We start from the raw sequence: 20,036 nt of genomic DNA, 5'->3' as shown, positions 1-20,036 counted from the left end.
ACCATATTAATATAATGACGGGTATAATTAGGGATTGAAACCTGCAGTGTTTGCCATGTAGTCCTTACAAAATTTTGCCAGAAATTTCCCATCCTTGCTGTTTTCACTAAGAACTACCTTTAACAATGAGAAAAATATTTTAATTACAATCTTTGAAGAAGTACGTTTTAAGTACTTGAACCTTTAGTTACACGTGTCAAATACGAACTTGTGTGAAAACTATAAACTTGAAAACTGCATGAAGAAGAAACAAAAAAAAAGCTGATGACACTAGTAAAGCATGGAGAAGAAACAATATGCAACGACAGCTACGTACGTGATGTTTGGCAAGTTCAATTTCAATAGCCTTAGGGTCTCCTCCGATAGGTTTCTGTTCATTTAGTAGGCCCTCTGTGTGTGTCAGCCACGCCAATAGCTCATCCAGAGCATGTTGGAACTGCCCCAGTGCTAACAGAGCACCCTCCAGCTTGTGCTAGAGAAAAAGTAGAGAGTAAAAAAATCCGTTTACAAATTTGATATGATGAATAACATACATTTATAAAACAGGAGCAAAAAAAAATCAATTGTTTCCTGTTGCGTACGTCTGTATGCATATCCAATGAAGCCCAATCACCATAAACTTCTACATTCTAAGTCTGAAACTCTTTATGGTTAAAAAGTGGCATGTGAGAAGCAGAAAGCGTTCTAATGAAATAAGACAATTTAGGGGCTTCAAAAGTTTATATTTATATATATACATATATATATAAAATCACCTAATTGTACTTGGTAATAATTATTTTACATTAATGTGTAAAATTGAAATTTTATAAATTCTTAACAAAAATCTTGGTATTTACCTGTCTGTTGATAATTCTTTCATCCAAACTATCCCATATCAATTTCAGTTCCATCAATGGGTCTTGAACAGTGTGTTTGTCACTTTCTTCTGTTACTTTCTTCAGCAAAAGCTCTGCTTGATGGTTCAGTCTTTCCATTTCTATCTGTTGTTGATAAGCCTCTGACTTAAATAGCTATTTTTTAAGAGATATACAAGGAAAATTTGTTACCAATCAGTAACTTTAAAGAAACAAACAAAATATTCTATGGGTTAGATCTATTCTAGCTCACAGTTATTATTGGGGGGGGGAGGAGGGGTGAAGAGGAATAAAAATGTAATACAAAAACACAAACAACCCAAATGGGCAGAGGACATGAAGAGACATTTTTCTAAAGAGGACATAGAGATGGCAAACAGACATGAAAAAATGCTCAACTTCACTAATCATTAGACAAATGCAAATAAAAACCACAATGAGACACCACCTCACCCCAATCAAAATGGCTATCATGAATAAATCAACAAACAACAAGTTCTGGCGAGGATGTGGAGAAAAGGGAACCCTTGTGCACTGTTGGTGGGGTTGCAGATTGGTGCAGCCACTATGGAAAACAGTATGGAGGTAACTCAAAAATCTGAAAATGGAACTACCTTATGACCCAGCAATTCCACTCCTAGGTATCTATCCGGAGAAATCCAAAACCCCAATTCAAAAATCTTTATGCACCCCTATGTTTATTGCAGCACTACACACAATAGCCACGACATGGGAACAACCAAAATGCCCATGGGTAGACGACTGGATTAAGAAACTGTTTACATTTATACAATGGAGTATTACGCAGCCATAAAGAAAATGAAATCCTCCCAGTTGCCACAATATGGATGGACCTAGAGAACAGTATGCTAAGTGAAATAAGTCAGACAGAGAAAGACAAATACCATATGATCTCACTTATATATGGAATCTAAAAAAAAGAATAAATGAACTAATCAGAAAAAAAATGTAATACATGGTTTAATGATGAAAAAATTAGAGATAAAAAAATATAAGGGAAATCATTTCTCTTTATTCAATGTTTTCTGATGGAAAAATGTTTCTATTTTTAATTTTGATATTTTACTTTTGTTCTCTACAATAAAAAAAATTCAACAAATTGCAAGACTGAACTTACTCCAAAATCTAATTACATATACTGGGGGTGCCAAAAAGATGTACACATTTTAAAAGATGTTATCTATGTATTATTTTTTGAAGTTGAGTTGAATTACAGTAGCAATGTGTAGTATGACGTTCACTCAAAAGATGGCATTAATCAAATGAATGAGAGCGTCATTCACTGTATTATAATTTTAACAGTTTTTTCCTTTCTTAAAATGTGTGTACTTTTTTTGGTGCCCTCTGTATTTAATAAATGAGTTTTGAAATTGTAGGAAAAGAAGAAAATAAAATATATATTGATATATTTGAAACCCAGAAATAATATCTCCAGGAAACTCAAATTAGTATGTCCTGTTCAAAAACATACCACATCTTGCATCCACTGAATATTTGATGTTTTGTGTAGCTGTCCTATGTTCATTAATATTTAATTATTCCTATGCCTCCCCCACTGCTGACTCAGAATAACATTATTCACTCTCCTGGTGCTTACTGACATGTATTTAAGAATCTCGGCTTTACCAACTAATATAGGTTAGCAAATGGTTGCTTGTAATAGGAAACTGTGCTTTCATAAAATATTTATTTTAATGTGTAACAGTAAATAATTAAATGTAATAAATGACATAAGTAATTATAAGTAAGTAATAAAGCAGTCCCTTAATTTTTTCAAACACTTGAAAATGGTAATTAAAAAATAATAAGGTATAATGAATACTTGCTATGTTCTAGTTATTCTCAACAAAATTATAGAGAATATAATTTTACCCTCAATTTAAACTAAGGACACAGATGTGAGACCAGTTAGGTAACTTTCCCAATGTCGTTTAGCTAGTAAGTGGATGAACTGGGATATAATCTGAGACAACCTGATTTCAGAGAGAGCGTTCCTAACCTTCCTACATATGAAAACCACTGAGATATATGCAAATATCCAAAATAAATTCTCCTTCACACCTATACCTCTAAGGGTATCGTGTTACCACATAAAGTATGTATCATGTTACTACATAACCAGACAGGGTTTTAAAGAAAAATAAAATTGCAATCTAATGATGGTAACAGTAAAATTCTCAAAAAAAACCCCACATTTTTTTCTAAACAAAATATTTTGTATCACATTTGGAGCTGAAAATGCTACAATTCTAAAGCCAGATAATAATTTTATATAAAAATCTAGTAGAGTTCATTGAAAATGGTGTGATGTCTCTGGATGGACACCTAAAATTAGGAAGGAAACAGCTGACCCCACTTTGGTAAGTGATCAGATCAGCACGGAGGAATTCAAAGAGGAAACAATCCAGCATTTTCACAGCTGGAGATAAAGAACCACAAAAGAAAAAATTACAGAGAAAAGCAGACGGACAACAAACATTTACAAAACAAACATTTTGAGAAACACAATTATCCTATGGATGCTTCTATAGCAGGGGTGTTCAAACTTTTTTCAACGGTTTTCACCAAGGGCCATATGTGGTAAAATACACAAACAGCCGGGCCACTCACCCGAGGTGAAGTATGTATTGCCTCACCTGGTTTATTTAAGTAAACTAAATATATTTTTGGAATTTGCTGCGGGCCAATTAACGATGGATCATGGGCCGCAGTTGGCCCACGGGCCGCAGTTTGGACACCCCTGTTCTATAGCCTGGAAGACTAAATGAATTATTCTGAAGACAATGGAGAAAATAATGCTGTATGTTTATTGACAACAATAATATACTAGTGGATAATAAAGTTATAAAAATCCTTACAGTATGATCTATTATACATATGTGTAAAATATACACATACATGCTCCCCATACCTCATTCTACCTTCAACATGAGATTATCTGAAAGGCTATAAATCATGTCTCAAGAGTGATTATCTCTGGATACATACATTTTGGGTGGCATTTAAAATGCCACTTTTTTGTTTCTTTATATTTTCTAATTTTTCAATAACAAACATATTAATTTAATGAGAAAACTAGTATTTTATATCCTTTATTTAAGAAGCACTTACATATTGCTTATTAGATGCAGGCATTATATTAAACCAGTTTCATAATGAGAATGTCATTACTTCAGTTATATAAAATAAATAAATCAGTGTAAAGAACCCTACGAATCAAGAACTTAAAAATTCAATGTCTTTGATAAGCTAGTTAGCTCCTACCCATACCTTTAGCTCTTCAATCTGTTGCTTTACAGTTTCAAGATCTGTTCCGATTGGAGACATTGAAGCTAATTTACCACCTGCAATATCTACCCAGTCGAATACTGCCTGAAAAACACATTAGCCCATGTGTTATTATAATAGTACATTTGAAATTGCTACAACATCTCGGTGTTACAGAAAAGTACAATCATAAATCTGTGAAGATATACAATGAGCCTATTTTATACATAATTAAGATGGTTCATTTAAATAAATAAAAGCAGCAATATACCCAAACAGTTGTCCAAACCATTAAATAGATGTAACCGAAAATTGTGCATCCAAGTTCACAGAGGAAATTCTACCTTGAATAGACTCTTAGAATATTAAAAATAAAGCCCATTTGGTAAAAGTTCTCTATGCTCTCTTACATCTGCCTAAAAGCAGGTTGTGTAAATATATTGAGAGAAAAAGATTGAAACCCATCTGCTTCTTCAAATAATCAAGTAGTTTATTGTTCAGCACTTGAGAAAAATATTTAGCTCCACTAAACCCTTACATATCATTTAGATTAGCATTAAAATTCTGCACATATAATGATTAACATTAAGACCATTATCCTGAGTTGCAACGCAAACTTCAAAATCTCCTGTTTTCTTGTTCTTTTTTTAGGAAATATAAACATTCTAAAAAGGCTCAACTCTTTTTATTTTTCAGGTAATAAACACAAAAAATTATTTTGCACTTTAATGAAGTTGCCAGACCATATAGTAGGAGGGAAAAAATCTTTGGAAAATATCTGGTATTTGAAAGCTAACATTAATAAACCCTAAGAATTTAAGAGGCAACCTGAGAAATAAAATTTATTTTAATTTATAATCAACCTTGACCCTCTGGAACTTCTGGAGCTTTTGACCTCTAGCGACAGCTAGCCACAGATATTCAATTAGTCACGTTGCCCTTCACTCACACAGGTGATGCTACTAACCGATGATGGGCCTTGTTTCCCAGCAGAGGTTATGAGGCCGTGTAAGTCGAGGGGTCCAGCCTGTGCCCTCCTATGGTTGGTTAATGGCTCCTGAGGCAAAACGGCTGCAAGTGGCGACAGTGCCATCTCTAGCCATGAAGGAGGGCACAACTCAATAAGTTACCAAAGTATGTGACAATCATGACCTGGCCTCACAGACTGATGGCTGAAGCTTGATCAGTTACTGGCCACTGATACTTAACCAATAAATTATGACTTTGTTAGAAAAAGGGGAGGGGCAGAGGGGGAAAGTTATAATAAGGTCTTGTTTGTAGTGAATTTTTTTCATCTATTTCCAAAGTTCAAAAAACACTTTTCACCTGGAATGAAGCCTGGCTTATGATATTAATTTTTATAAACACAGAAATGGAGGGGTATAAGAAAAAGGAAAAGATGTTCTCATCTGAGCTTTAAAAAGAATATTCACTTGGTGTTATGGAAATACTTAGAAAGGCTTTTTCCATATGGTAGGAGGGATGAAAGATTACGTTCTTGCCAGCCTTAACATTAGGAAATGGAATAAAGCTCAGAAAGGTAGGGAAAGAAATATTCCTGAGTTGGCCTCAACTAATGAGATAATTTTTAATATTGAAACTTAAAAAATAGTTAATGAATTGAGTGAGAACTCTTAAGAGATGTGAAAAACAACTATTAAAAGGAATTATATACATATGTGAAAAAACCAAAAACACTTTTTACACAACAGATTATGACCTAATAAAAGAGAAATCTATTTTAGTTCATGGGGAATGCTGGCTTTGAATCAAATTTCTTTACTTCTGACTTTAGTTAAACTTGGTGATATTTTTAGATAGTGTTTACTCCTTTCATCTTATTCCACTCAGCTTTAGAATAGAACTCAGGGTCAGTTCCATTTCACTGTCTGGTGTTGAGCCATTTACGAAAAATACTGTGTGGGAACATTTACTTTCACTTAAAAAATTAAAATATTTCTTTTCAAAGTCAATGTCACTGACTGTGTATATAAAAATTTGTTTAGATGTCAGAAATACCTTCTAAAAGGCAAAACATGAATTGAAGTAGGTGAAGAAATTACAGATACGCTTGCAGCCCTGGGGTGATGCCACCGTGTACATCTACAGACATCAATCAGCATGATTCCTTCTCCCAACGGACAAACCATAATCCTCTTACCTGCAGTCCATCCTGGTACTGCACAGCAGCCTGCATTGCCTCCTCAAGTCTGTCCACCCGGTCTTTCCAAGCCTTATTTAGAGAATCCCATGCTGAATTTAACTACAATATAAATATTAGAACTCTTTTATTGTCATAACTTTTCAACTACTTCTATCAAATATGCTTTAATTAACGAAATCTTCAAAAACCACATTCTGATAAGAGTAAAAAACATGGTAGGTGTACCTCATCTATACTCTTCTTGACAATAGGTTTATCAGGTTCCCCACATGCGGCGATGAGTTCAGAACCCAGGCTAACAACGATATCCAGCTCTTCCTGTAGTCCGTCTATTTCTTCCCTTATGGACTAGAATGAAAAACAGCAGCCTTAGAGTTTTAAGCAAAACCACACTGAAACTAAAAAGACGCACATATACATTCATGGGAGTTATTTCCAGGGGGTGGGATTATGATCAATTTGTATTTTCTTCCTTCTGTCTTCTAGGTTTCTGCAATAAATTTTTTTCAAAAAGAAAAGATAACAGAAGAATATTTTAAAGAAAAAATAGCATCCTTTGTTCGAGTAGCAAGTGTCAAATGTTTATTATAAAGATAATATTCAGAAAATAATTCTACATAATAAGTACCAGAACAATTTTTTTTAAATGTCAACTATACTAAAACGCATAAAAACACATTTTGTTTTTCAAACCAACTAGTTTGGCAAACACATTTAAAATAGACATTAGTAAAACATGAGTTCAAAGACCTTACACAAAATAATGCATTTGTTTAGTACATTTAGGATAATCTAGCTCTGAATTTATTTTTATACTAGAACATGGAAACTACAAAAACGACTGTGTCAGAAATGCAATATTCTACCTTTGTTTTCATCTTCTTGGTTAAATATATTTATTAATTCAAGAAGCCTTTACCAAGCATAAAATAAGCCCTAAACTAGGCACTGGGAATACAAAGAAAAATAGATATATGACTATTCTACACAAGGGGCTCTGAGTCCACTAGGAAAGACAGAGGTATATAATCAGTAAGTCATGCTATGTGTCCTTTGCATGAGGAAAGTATTATAGGAATATGGACAGACTAACTGCTGAGTACACAAAAAATATTTTACATGGAGGGTAATAATCCAACTGCATCTTGAAGTTGGAGTGGGATGTGCCAGAAGAACGACAAGAAGTATACTCTAGGGTGAAGAAATAAAATGTGCCAAGATACAGATGCTAGAAAGAGCCAGCAGTTTGGGGAAAGCCACTTTGTGTACCAGAAGAGAAGGAGCTTGATGAAGGAGCAGTAGAAAAAAGTGGCTTTGGAAACACAGGCATAGGCTCAGCTAAGATATAAATGACTGACACCCTTATTCTAGGGAATTTGGACTTTATACAGGAGGCAGTGGATGCCTCTGCTGGATTTTCAGCAGCAACACAATAAGATCATATCTAGAGAGGTGAGACGACTGGCAGAAAGGGGAAGGGCTTGAAAAGGAAAGACTCTGCCAGGAAGGAAATCACTTTGGATTACTTTAGAAACGAGAGAGAGAGAGAGAGAGAGAGAGAGAGAGAGAGAGAGAGAGACAGACAGACAGACAGACAGACAGACAGACAGACAGACACAGAGAGAAAGAGACAGACAGAGAGACACAGAGACACAGAGAGACAGAGAGAAAGAAAGAGACAGAGAGACAGAGACAGAGAGAGACAGAGAATAAGGCCCTGAAATAAGGCAGAAGAAATGGGGATAAAGAAATATACTGTAAGCGAAATTTGTGGATATACTCTATCTCCTATTGTAGCATTATGCATTCCATATTCAGAACTAAATATAAATTTTGAGTAATTCTGAATACAGTTTAGTAATAATTCTGAATCCAGTTTACATTGCACTACAATGTATTTCTTAACTGTAAATGAGATATTCTGCTTACTTCTGCTGCTTCTTGCTGTTGTTTTACAACGGAGGGATCAATTCCAGGGTCCTCCAGATCCCGGATGAAGTCTTGAGTATCTTTAGAGGTGACCACCAGTGACATGTGATCACACCAGAACTTTTCTGCTAATTCCATTACATCCAGTAATTTGGCTTCTCTTTCTTCCACCAGTGTGTGTATGTTCTCCCAAATGAAAACCATTTGGTCAAGCTTATCCTGAACAGCTATGGAGAAAACAACATAAAAAAAAGGCAGTATGTTAGTCCATTTAAGCAATAAAGCCGAATGCTTTGGTTCACACAGAAACAGTGGTTCAAGTATCAATAATTAGACCAAATTTTGGTTGACCCCAGACCAGTGGGTATCAGTGGGCCCAACAACCTATTCCAGACAAATGAAAGATTTGAGGGTATCCTCTTCCTCCTGAATGGCTCTTCCTGACAAAAGTAGATGCTCAAAAGCAAGTGAGCTTAGAGTACACCTAAGTTCACAGAGTTTCAAGTCCACCAAGGCTGGACTTAATTATAAGGAAAGTGAAATAACTACCTAGGTATATTCTTCTTTTTTTTTTTTTTGATTCTTTTTTTTTCTTTTTATTAGTTTCAGGTGTACAAGACAAGGTAATACTTAGACGTTCATCATTTATATCCCTCACACTGTGAGCCCCCTCCCCCCATCCACTATCCCTCCGACCTCGCACGGAGCCATCACATTATATATATAAAATTATAGTTGGCATTCATTAATGTTTAGCTTCTAGTGTACAATGCCATGATCAGGCATCCACAGTATCCCTGAGGTGGTCTCCCAAATGGGACACGTGTCCATCGGATACCCTACAAAATCTTTACAACATTATTGATTACGTTCCCCAAATTAATTTTCAAAAACCCTGAGGCCATTTTGTGGTTACCGACTGTTTTCTAATCCCCTCACCTTCCCCCTTATCCCCACCCCCCGCCCATCTAACAACCCTCAGTTTTTTCTCTTTGTCCCCAAAACTGTTTCTGATTAGTTCATTCACTTATTCTTTTCTTTAGATTCCGCATATAAGTGAGATCATATGGTATATTCTTTATGCTTTCCAAGTCAAGAATGAAAATGTCTGTTCAGTCTCAGGAATGTAACAATATAGGATGTGTATTTGGGGCTTGTTTCCAGAGTACCATTAGGATGAATTCCCACCAACCTACTCACATTCTCTTCCTTTTGAGCGGCATGTCATACCTTTAAGATGGTTGCCATTTCTGTGGCTGTGGGATAGAATACCTATTCTGTAAGGTAGTGAAGTCATCAAAAAAGTCCCTAGGTTTGGTCTTACTAGCATTATGTTTTAACCAACTGCTTTAAAAGGCACGAAGGACGTAGGGTTTATGTATAATGGCACACATTGTATTTAACCGATTGATTTCACAAACACAGGAAGACATTAACAAGGGATTTATGTACACAGCCTTTCAAACACGTCATCATTTTCATATCTTTTGTAAAACCTGGCATACTGATATGCAATTGGACTGTCAGTAAGCAGCATGAACATTTACAATTGTTTTAAAAGTAAAATTCAATTGTTTCCTTATCTTGAAATTATTACCTTTGGCAGATATATCTTTATCAGTGCCCCCAGATCGAGCAATCATCTCCTCTCCCCTCTTTTTAAGAGTTTCATATAATGGCTGTAGTTTCTCCATGTCTACTGACACGTTCTTGTTTTCACTGATCTGCTCTTTAATCTTCTCCACCTCAGCAGAGATAGAGGGTGGCTGCCTCAAGCGCTCCACAATGCGATCCAGACTCTCCAGGATCTGGTCTATCTTGTCATGGAACTAGTAGTAAAATAAAGGGATCATTTATGGGGAAAAGATCTGTGACACCAAACGTGAAATTTAAATAAAAAACAAACAAACATCTATTTAATGTCACAATCAAGAACTCAATCTTAGTCCCTTTGTTAGCAGATTCATCCAAAGAGTTATATCCAGCTGGTGTATCAAGACATCCTAAAATCACGATTTATGCACCTCTCTGCGCCACACTAGTTAGTGTAGACTGGACTGTTTCTTGAAAATAATTGAGTGTATTCATTACAAAATGGTACACGTTAACATAGAACTGGACCACGTGACAGCACCACCTTATCTACTGTTTCAATTGTTATCATCATTTTTATTAATGTTATCATCATTTTTATTAATTTTAAATTTTCACTTCAATAATCTGGGTGTTTGCCTATCAAAACTGTTTTATTTATTTTTACTGATTACTATGCAATCCTAAAAAACGTTATATTAATACCTGTGACATTCATGGGCAATTTTGATTAGATTAAAAGGATTTCTTAAGTTAGAAGTTTCCTGAACTGAAAACTAAAAATTTAAGCAAAACAAAACCCTCCCCAACGTTGTAATGGAAGTTTGTGTTTAATTCATAGTCAATCACATAATCAAATTCATGAAAGAATTTTAAACTCTTGTTTGCAAATGTATCATAGACAATGAAGCAAACTTATAAAAACGTGTTCATTCATAAATTCTACACTATCTTCAACACTACAGAACTCATCATCGGGATTACAGAAAATGGACCACTCTGATGTCACTGTATCTAATAATAAATACCAAACCTTGAAAACAGAAAATCTGTAGTTAATTTTAAATTCAATTTCTCAAAAGATATCTTCAGAAAAGGAAAAAAACATTTTCCAACATTGTATTTTCTCCTTCTTACTCAGCCTATCACTCATTCTTTCTCATGGCCTTCCTGTGAGTGTTTTATTAGTAATGATAATCACACTTTCTTTTATTTCTCCCAATGACATTTTATTCTGGATGGACACTTATTTAAATATTTGGACAACGATGACAAGTGTTATGTTTCTTAAGTGACTGAAACTTACTTTTTATTTTATCTACAAGCAGGCAGAGAAATACAAGAACTGGGCTCAAACAAATATCACCTCTAAGAGACGAAGACATCAATCCTCAGAGATAATGTCGTGAAATAATTTTCATTGAAATTTAACCAGGAAAATGTCTTTCCATGCTCTGATGTTCAGAAGAACCCAATCATATTGCTGGTGTAAATGATTACCTGAGTAGATTGAGAAATGGCTTCATCCAGTGCCACAGCTCGCTTTTTGACATCTTCTTTAATTTGACTGTAAAGGGTGTCAGCTGCCACATACTTCTCTTGGATAGAAAAGCCTTCCTCTGGGCTCAATTCCAGTAACTGCGGCCCAGTTTTGTTCATCTTATCTATATGAGGCTTGTGTTCAGCTATCAACTCTCGTAGTTGCTATAACAAACCAAACAGTTTCTCAGTATCTCAGGATCACACCCCCATATTACAGCTGTCTACATCCCCAATGCATCCAGCTGGCAAGAAACTCCAAACACCCTCCCATCACAAGGCATTTAACCCAGCATGGCTCATACAACTCTTTGCCAGAAAAAAAAATGCCTCTGATACAAAGATTAAACAACAGTCTGCTCATGTCAAAGTCCCTTTAGGGATACACACAAAAATGTTGGCTGAGTGAAATAATGAATCTCAGTTCATTACGCATTTCATACCATAAGACGTTTTGATAAGAGTACGTTTTGACAAGAGTATTAGCTAAGACTCATATTACCTAAAAGGATTCTGAACTTATTGTATGTCCCCAACCTACAGAGACCAAGCTATAACTCTTGGTGTCCCTTTATGCACAATCATGATGTATAAAGAAATTATTTAAAAGGAGAAAAGGAAGGTAAAAAGGGAAGGAAAGGAAGAAGAAAGAAAGGAAGGAGAAGGAAAGAAGGAAGGGATGGAAGGGAAGGAACCTCAAAAGGTAGATACCTATAAAGATAAAGCTACATTAGGGGATGTAAGCCCACAAGGTTTTGTAATTATATGTAAACCAACATAAATGTGTACATATATATTACACTGTAATATAAATGTATTAATCTAGTCTGTGCACATATATATGATATGCATGAGATATACACATATACATATGAATGAATCTATTTGTATTTATTTTAAATGTTTAAGACTGCAAGGGTAACCAATCTATCAAATACATAGCTGTACATGAGCATTACTTACTTGTAAGGTATATTTAAGGAAACATGTGACATGAATATTTTGCATAATATCATCTAATCAAGAAACACAATGACATTTATACTAATGAGTGGGTATGAAACCCAAGTGGAGCGCCATTCCTTCTAAGGAGCAAGATAAATCTATACTCCATGGAACCCAGGCACTCCACTGAGCAGTTTTTCATGGGCCAAATCCAAAACCACTCTCGGGGAAGATCTGTCTTTGCCTGCAGGTTTCTCTGAGGTCGGCCTCCATGCAGCATGGAGAAGTCTTCTATTTATACCACATTATTCATTTGGTTCCCTAAGGAGCAGTTCCTGTCCTCACCAGGAGGTATTCTCCAAACTGTTTGCCACGTAGCTCCTAAATAAAAGCTTCTCTGAGAAAAATTGTATTCAGGAAAGACAATCCGGAGAAAAGCTACCAATCTTCTCCTGCAAATATTTTAATTTCTATCATTCATCAAGAAGAATCACCAGGTCAGCCACATGCCTGGATTTTTATTGAAAATGCCCACTAAAATCAGTCATACAAATTATTTTGAATATTGAGGAAATTGGTTCATTATATCATTAACAATCCCCAGCGTAATATATTACTTTTGAAGTTTATCTGAAGGTGGTCTCAAAACTCTTTTTGGAAAAAGCTAAATAAATACAAATTCAATTTTTAAAAATGGATAGAGACCTAATCTAACATGCTACATATAAAATGTGGGAGGGTCCTGTCTGCAATCTAGCTCCTGGGGTACTCCAGGCTGAGATTTTCTTATTTTTGTTTCATATTACTTGATCATCTTCATGGTGTTTTACAGAATGGAGGTGGTGATGGTAATATCGACTAATATACAATCTCATAGAAAAGGAATCTGTTACTCACATTCTGGTCTCAATATTCTATATGGCATGATTATACAACAAGCTCACACTTTTGAGTTATCAAGAGACTTCAAGTAAAATGAGAGATTTAGGATTTCCCGAGTTGCCTAGAGTTAAGTAGATGTCATCTGTGTAGCACCACTACGAGACACCTGGCTTAGGAAGTGGTCAGATGAGCCTTTGCAAGGCCATTCTATGACAGACAAGGGAACACTTACTAGATGCCTCCATGGGTGGATGTGAGTACCTGGAAAAAGGGCCCCATTGGAGATGTCATTTGCCTCATATGTAACAAAATGATTCTTGGCCACATAAGAGCATAAGAGTCCAGTCATGCTGGAGATACTGGGTGTGACTGCAAGATATCTACCATTTGGTAATATGGCTCTGTTACTCCTGGCTAGAATGAACTAGAAGATATGCCAAAAATAGCTGACGAGGATATCATGAAACTTCAGAAGAATTGCCCTTCTAGAAGGAAGCAAATATTCTGAACAATTCAGTTTGAACAATATGAAGACTTGGCTACACAGTTTTTAGTTCCCTTTATATATAAAATCATATATTTGTTTTGAAAACTAAAAAATTTGCAAACAATACATCAATTTTGACATTTTCAGTTCAATAATAATGTTTGATGTTATGCTAGCCACATAGCTACTCAAGTCTCACATCAGAGTAGAAGAAATCCATGAAACGTTTTATATTAAAAATCATTCAGTAGGTAGGCACCAGGATTTCTGCCACAAACAAACCTTTATACTAAAATTCAATTCTACAGTTTGTAAGTCTTTCTCCTACTGAATGATTTAGATAGAACTCCATAAAATTTCCATTTTGTGTTCTCTAAAGTTCTCTTCTAAATAAATACTTCAGTTAGAGATATTCTTCAATGCTAATGTATTAAAAAAGGAAATAAACAATATTAATAACTATGTCACATACTTCAAACAATGATGCAATATACCCTGAATTAAAGTACACACACACACACAATTAATCTCAGAGTACATCTTGTACAGATCGGGGAGAGCAACAAGGTTCTCAAGTGCATAAATAGCAAGAACTCCAATATTTTTCCTGAAAGTCTTGAACCCTCTCTTACTCAAAGCCTTGCAAAATTGTAAGTTATGTTAACATTTAAGTGACTGCTGGAACAGGAGCTTCATAATGCCATTTTATACATATTTAAAACATGACACATTTGTAGATGTAAATATACCTTCTAGTTTACTAGAAGTAAACTAGTTTACTAGTTTACTAGATGTAAATATACCTTCTAGTTTACTAGAAGTAAACTAGTAGATGTAAATATACTTTCTAGTTTACTAGATGTAAATATACCTTCTAGTTTACTAGAACTATGTAGATGTAAATATGTAGATGTAAATATACCTTCTAGTTTACTAGAAGTAAACTAGTTTACTAGTTTACTAGAAAGTATACCTTCTAGTTTACCTTCTGCATGCTAATAGCAGCAGAGAATTTAAAAAGAGTTCCATGCATAAGGTGAAAAAAAGGGAAATAGTTTATCTTCATACTGCAGCATTTTTCCTTTTATAGAGGTAACTTTCATGATATTGCTATTTTGACATATTTGTTATATTGTACATTTTCGCAAGGCTCAATTGCCTACTTTGTGTGATGTCACTTCCATATATTTCTACTATTCACTTGCAGTCTAAATTGCTCTCATCACTATATACAAAGTATAAAATTTAGTCAACACGTGTAAATTGAAAGCAGTTCGATATGCATAAATTAAAAGTACTTCAAAAGCTTCCTTCTCTAACATTGTGAATGGAAATCTTATTTTTGTACCCAGATGGTTTATACTGCATACTATTCTATAAAAGCTGTGATGTAATTAATGACATACACAGTGTGATCTACCTACTGAGTCTTCTCACTGTAAACCTGGATAACAGGTAAGCAACTATGAGGTAAGCACTTTTAGTGGGACTCTCTTTTAGTGGGAAATACAACATTCTCTTTGACACTGAGCTTACCCGGTGTTCTTCCTGCTGTTGTCTTAGAGTTTCATACTCGAGGGCTGGGGCAGGAAGCTGAGAGATGATTCTTTGTGTTTCGGTCAGCCATGGCCAAAGTTCTTCGTATGTTTCCCAGAACTGGTTAACCAGGGACTGTGCCCGTTCTAGCTGTAGATACCTCTCTGAGTTTATCTGGCAGATGGTGTCATAGTTCTTCAAGACCTTGTCCAGTTTTTTCTAGAAATTAAGATGATAAAATGTGTTTAACTGATCAAGCAAGCTAAGCAGCACATGCGCGTAAGATGGTTTTGTCCAGCACTATATGCCTGGTGCAGAACAGACACTCAGTAAATATATGGTAAGTGAATAAGTCAATAAAAGCTATTTAGGTTTTAACTGTTTCTATTCATAAAATAGTTCACTTTAAATTAAGGAAAGGCCTTCTAGGTTTATCCATGTTGTTGCATAGCAGGATTTCCTTCCTTTTTAAGGCTGACTAATATTCCAACATATGCTAATGTTAAGTGTTCTTACATTAAGTGTTCTTTATAAAAAAAAATTATGGATACATATGTAAAAAATAGCAAAAATGTGGAACATCTTAAAAGCACAATAACTGGAGATCAGGCTAATAAATTATGATATATTCCTACAAAGGAATTCTACACAATCATTAAAAATCATGGAATTTAATGACACAGCGAACTTCTCAAAAAAAAAAAAAAAAACAGGTGACAAATACCCAAATATAAATATGTAAATAAGCAAGGCCTGGAGTTTTATTTTTTCTTTCCTTTTTTTTTTTTTTTTTTTTTTTGTTGTTAAGGCCTTACGTTTTATGAGTAAGACACTAGGCTCTCTAAACATAATTAGCAAAATTTTCCAGCTATTCTCACCACATCTAGGTTAGAAAACAATTCTCATGAGTCTAGTAACATTTACACTACTGTCTCAAAAAAAAAAAAAAAACAAGGACTACCTTTCACTAATGAAATTATAGGAGGAAATGCTAGTTAGAAAGACTAATTACATATATTGGAATCAAAGTGCAACCTTCTGCTATCCACTCAATTTTATGGGGTGGTTACAGTGATCAAGATTATGGTATACATTTACATCATAAACTAACAGCAGAAGATAAAGCACAAAAGTAATCTAATAAACCACAGAATTACATCAAAATTATTTCATGATTTGTACCTACATGTCAGAATCTTTACATAAATAACAAAGGAAATATTTAATTATACACAAGTAAATTGCCATTGTAGCGTATAAAGACAATATCATTACATAATGTACATTCCATTACTTTCCTATGTTATACCTTGAAAGCAATGCATACTCTTTAATATGTGATCTAAGGCATAAACATTTGTATAATTTTGTTTTTTGTCATGGGATATTTTCTTACTAGAAGCATTAATTTCTTTAGGCTGTTCAGATGTCTGAATATGAATTGAACTAAACATTTTCCTTGTGGCTAGTGTTCTATCAATTTAAAGTATCATTGAAACTACCTAAACTGGATACTTCCTTAATTATTCAGTTCATTTTTTTCCCTGTACAGCTTTCTGTAACTTTATACAGAATGGATTTCAGCATTAGCGGGAACCACATATTTTGGGTTTTGTTTCAGCTCAAGAGGCTCAAATGTTTCTAGAGCTCGTAAACAACAGTTGACAGATATAATAACAATTTATACTGATAATAATGGCAATAATACAGCTAACATTAATTGAATGCTTAATGTGTGCCAGTTATTCAAGGACTCAAACATTAATGGCTTTTCTGTATATTAAAAAAGACCGTCCCCAGGGTGATTCCCTTAAGGAATATTCCTTTCACTGCTGTTCTGTACGCTTGAAAAATGCGTTACTGAAACTAATGACTTAGCTGTTTAAATGGCAGCTGTGGATAAAGGAAAAGTCCTTTTCTAGGACTGAAAGCTCAATACAGGCCGTTTATTCAAGAGTGTCACTACCAGTCACACAGACAAGTTTATACCTTCATTGATTGCTTTTCCTCTTCACTGCATGTGGTCATGATTTTATGTCCAGATTTAACAAGTTCATCAATAATATCCTTGTGTCTCAAAATCTCCATGGTGAATGCCTGTGATTTACAAAAATAAAGATTAAAAACAGAGAATGTATGAATGAAGTGAAAACAATTAGGCAAAGTAGTTGACAACACCAAGTTACACGAGTGGGGTGTTGCAAAGTAAATCATACGAGGACATTTTCTAGACTAGCTAATAATTTAGATGCAACTGGAAATGTGCTCCTTCACCTTTTGAACCTGCAGCTGAGCAGAGGTCTGGTCTTGCTCAAGCCTGATGTCACCCAGAGACATCAATTTCTTTTCGGTTTCAGTAATCCAGGATAACTCAGCATCAGCTGCTTGGTCAAACTAAACAAAAGAGAAACAATTAGGTCAGCAAGTTCCTGTAACTGGTGCCAGAAAAACACCTATCTACATTTCTTTTAAATATCCTTATTACCCAAGTGGAAGATTGGAGTTTATCTCTTCATGGCATCCTGAAATAATTCATGATAATGACTGAAGTTATAAAGTGAGGAGAACTCTCCACTGAATAATTAAACATAAGCTCTTAAAGCGTGCTGAATCCATAACACAGCATCAATGACTTTAGTAACACTGTTATTGCCTTCTTTTGGGTAGTTACAAGAATTTTCTCCTTAGGAGTATTATCCAAATTGAACAGCTATAGAAGTCAATAGCTGGAAGCCACCTTTCAATCCTTTCCTCTATCACTTTAACCCATGTGATATGCAGGTAGCATTCTGCTATCCAAGGACATGATTCTTAGCATAAAGAATGAAATATTCCCATATAGTTATTACTTATATGTGTACAATTATATATGTAAAATACGTCTCTGTATATGCAGAGTGTTTTCCCAAATGACTCGTGTCATTTTTTTACATCTGCTTTAATAGCAGAAAATATTTTCTAGAGCATTCTTACACATTTCAAGAGATTTTATTTTATGATTATAACAGTAATTTGTGGTGGAAAATTCATAAAATACAGAAAAATGTACAGAAGAGAAAATTTAAAAACTGGAGTTAATACCATTGGTATTTTAGTGAATTTTCTTCCGGAAGTTGAGAAAGATTTATCAAGGTCTGCGATAACACTGTATAAACAGTTTCATATCCTGCTTTATCATTTACTATGCACATTTCCCGTGTCATATTCTTCTAAGTGTGATGTTGAAATAACACCATTGTATGCTAGCACACCTGGATATTTTCATTTAGGCTCTCTGCATTTTTCTTTTTGCTGTTATATCAACAACCCCCTAATGAATAGCCTTATATATAAATCTACATTGGCATCTCTAATTAGTTCCTTAGGGTAGATTCCTAGACGTTGACTGTACCAAATCAAAGAACATGAGCATTTTCAGTACCTTGCATCAGATAAACTCCAATGGCTTGCAGGGCCAAGCAGTTATCATAAATGAGTAAAGTGGGCAAGTGACACCACAAGTACTAATGATAAATGGTAACTAACAATGGCCACAGTTGGTAGATTTAATAGGAAATGGACATTGTAAGTATTCAAATCCAGTACTGCCAGAACTTCTAATTTTTCCAAAGAACCTGGAAATCCAGATGGGGTTATGAGGATAATTAGGTGATGGGTGAGAAGGGTGGAGATAAGAAACTAAATCAGAAAATAATTCATACTTTAAAATGCTATGCAACATTAGGCAGACTCGTAGGGAGATGGAGCAGATGTACTTTTCCCTGTTCCTCATAGGTACATCTAAAAACCCTCGGTGTTACACATAAAATATACATAAGAGGACTCTGAAACAAGAGAGAAAACAGTAGAACTGCTGTGGACCGTGGGACCCAAGGAACAACACAGAGGTGAGTTCTCTGGGTTTCCTTCTTGCCTCACATCCCTAGGCTGGCTACTGGAGAAACTGACAACCCAGAAACACCATCAGGCACAGACAAAACCCCAAGAAAAGCTTGCTCTTTCTAGCCAAAGGACCAGAAAATGGCAAACTACCAAGAGAGAAACCTTTTAGACAATGTTACTCTACTCTAATCAAACACCACAGGAAAAAAAACAAGCTGTGGTCCCACCCACACTGATATGAAGAAAGGCTGAACGTGGAGCCTAGATTTCCAAACTCATGAGCCTATAAGAAGGTGCTCACATCCTTGCCAGGGTGACGTCAGAGAAGGCCAAGTAGGGAGCTGGAACTTTCATCCCCACTGGCCAATAACAAGTCCCCTGGCCACAGTATCAGTGGAGACCATGTTGCGAGCCAGGATTTCCAGGGCCACCAAGAAATAAAGAGTTTTCTCCACGCCCCTCTTCTGGGGTGGTGTCAGAGAAGGCTGAGTGGAGTCAGGATTTTCACCCTCTGTAGTGGTGATGTGGCCACCTTCACTGCGGTGTCAGTAGATACCACTCGGAGAGCTGGAACTCCTGTTTCCACACAGCAGATGTAAGTGTCCCCCACCCCACTTAGATGTCATGAGAGGTTGAACGGGGAACCTGGACCTCTAATTCCACCTGGTAGCACTCCCCACTTGTTCTGCTGGAGTGGTGTCAGAGAAATCCAGTTTAAAAAGAACTTTTAAGATCCAAGACTCAGAACATAACATCAAGAACCAAAAAAACCTCAAACCTAACTAATGAAGATAATAAATGCCAACGTCTAGATGACAGAGATGTTAAAAGTATCCGACAACGATTTTAAAGTATCCATGATCAAAATGCTTTAATGAGCAATTTCAAACATCGTTGGAATGAATGAAAAATCAAGAGGCCTCAGCAACAAAAC

The 20,036-nt window shown here is 35.4% G+C and overlaps 1 protein-coding gene across 14 annotated transcripts in view; it reads right to left on the bottom strand.

Moving 5' to 3' along the window:
- DST (dystonin) overlaps positions 1–20,036 on the bottom strand; it is a 438,529-nt gene that overhangs the window by 39,875 nt on the left and 378,618 nt on the right. For all 14 annotated transcript variants that reach the window (XM_081039430.1, XM_081039437.1, XM_081039438.1 and 11 more), the window contains 11 exons: positions 17,495–17,614; positions 17,210–17,317; positions 15,221–15,439; positions 11,332–11,535; positions 9,836–10,067; positions 8,239–8,465; positions 6,535–6,657; positions 6,307–6,408; positions 4,149–4,250; positions 840–1,013; positions 317–472 (listed from right to left, as the gene is read on the bottom strand). In XM_081039430.1, coding sequence (XP_080895556.1) covers positions 317–472; positions 840–1,013; positions 4,149–4,250; positions 6,307–6,408; positions 6,535–6,657; positions 8,239–8,465; positions 9,836–10,067; positions 11,332–11,535; positions 15,221–15,439; positions 17,210–17,317; positions 17,495–17,614 — 1,767 coding nt within the window. The remainder of the gene's footprint in view (positions 1–316; positions 473–839; positions 1,014–4,148; positions 4,251–6,306; positions 6,409–6,534; positions 6,658–8,238; positions 8,466–9,835; positions 10,068–11,331; positions 11,536–15,220; positions 15,440–17,209; positions 17,318–17,494; positions 17,615–20,036) is intronic.

The sequence above is a fragment of the Rhinolophus hipposideros genome (genome assembly GCF_964194185.1).
Source record: "Rhinolophus hipposideros genome assembly, chromosome: 3".
Lineage (NCBI taxonomy): Eukaryota > Metazoa > Chordata > Mammalia > Chiroptera > Rhinolophidae > Rhinolophus > Rhinolophus hipposideros.
This window is presented reverse-complemented; position numbering and strand designations above follow the sequence as displayed.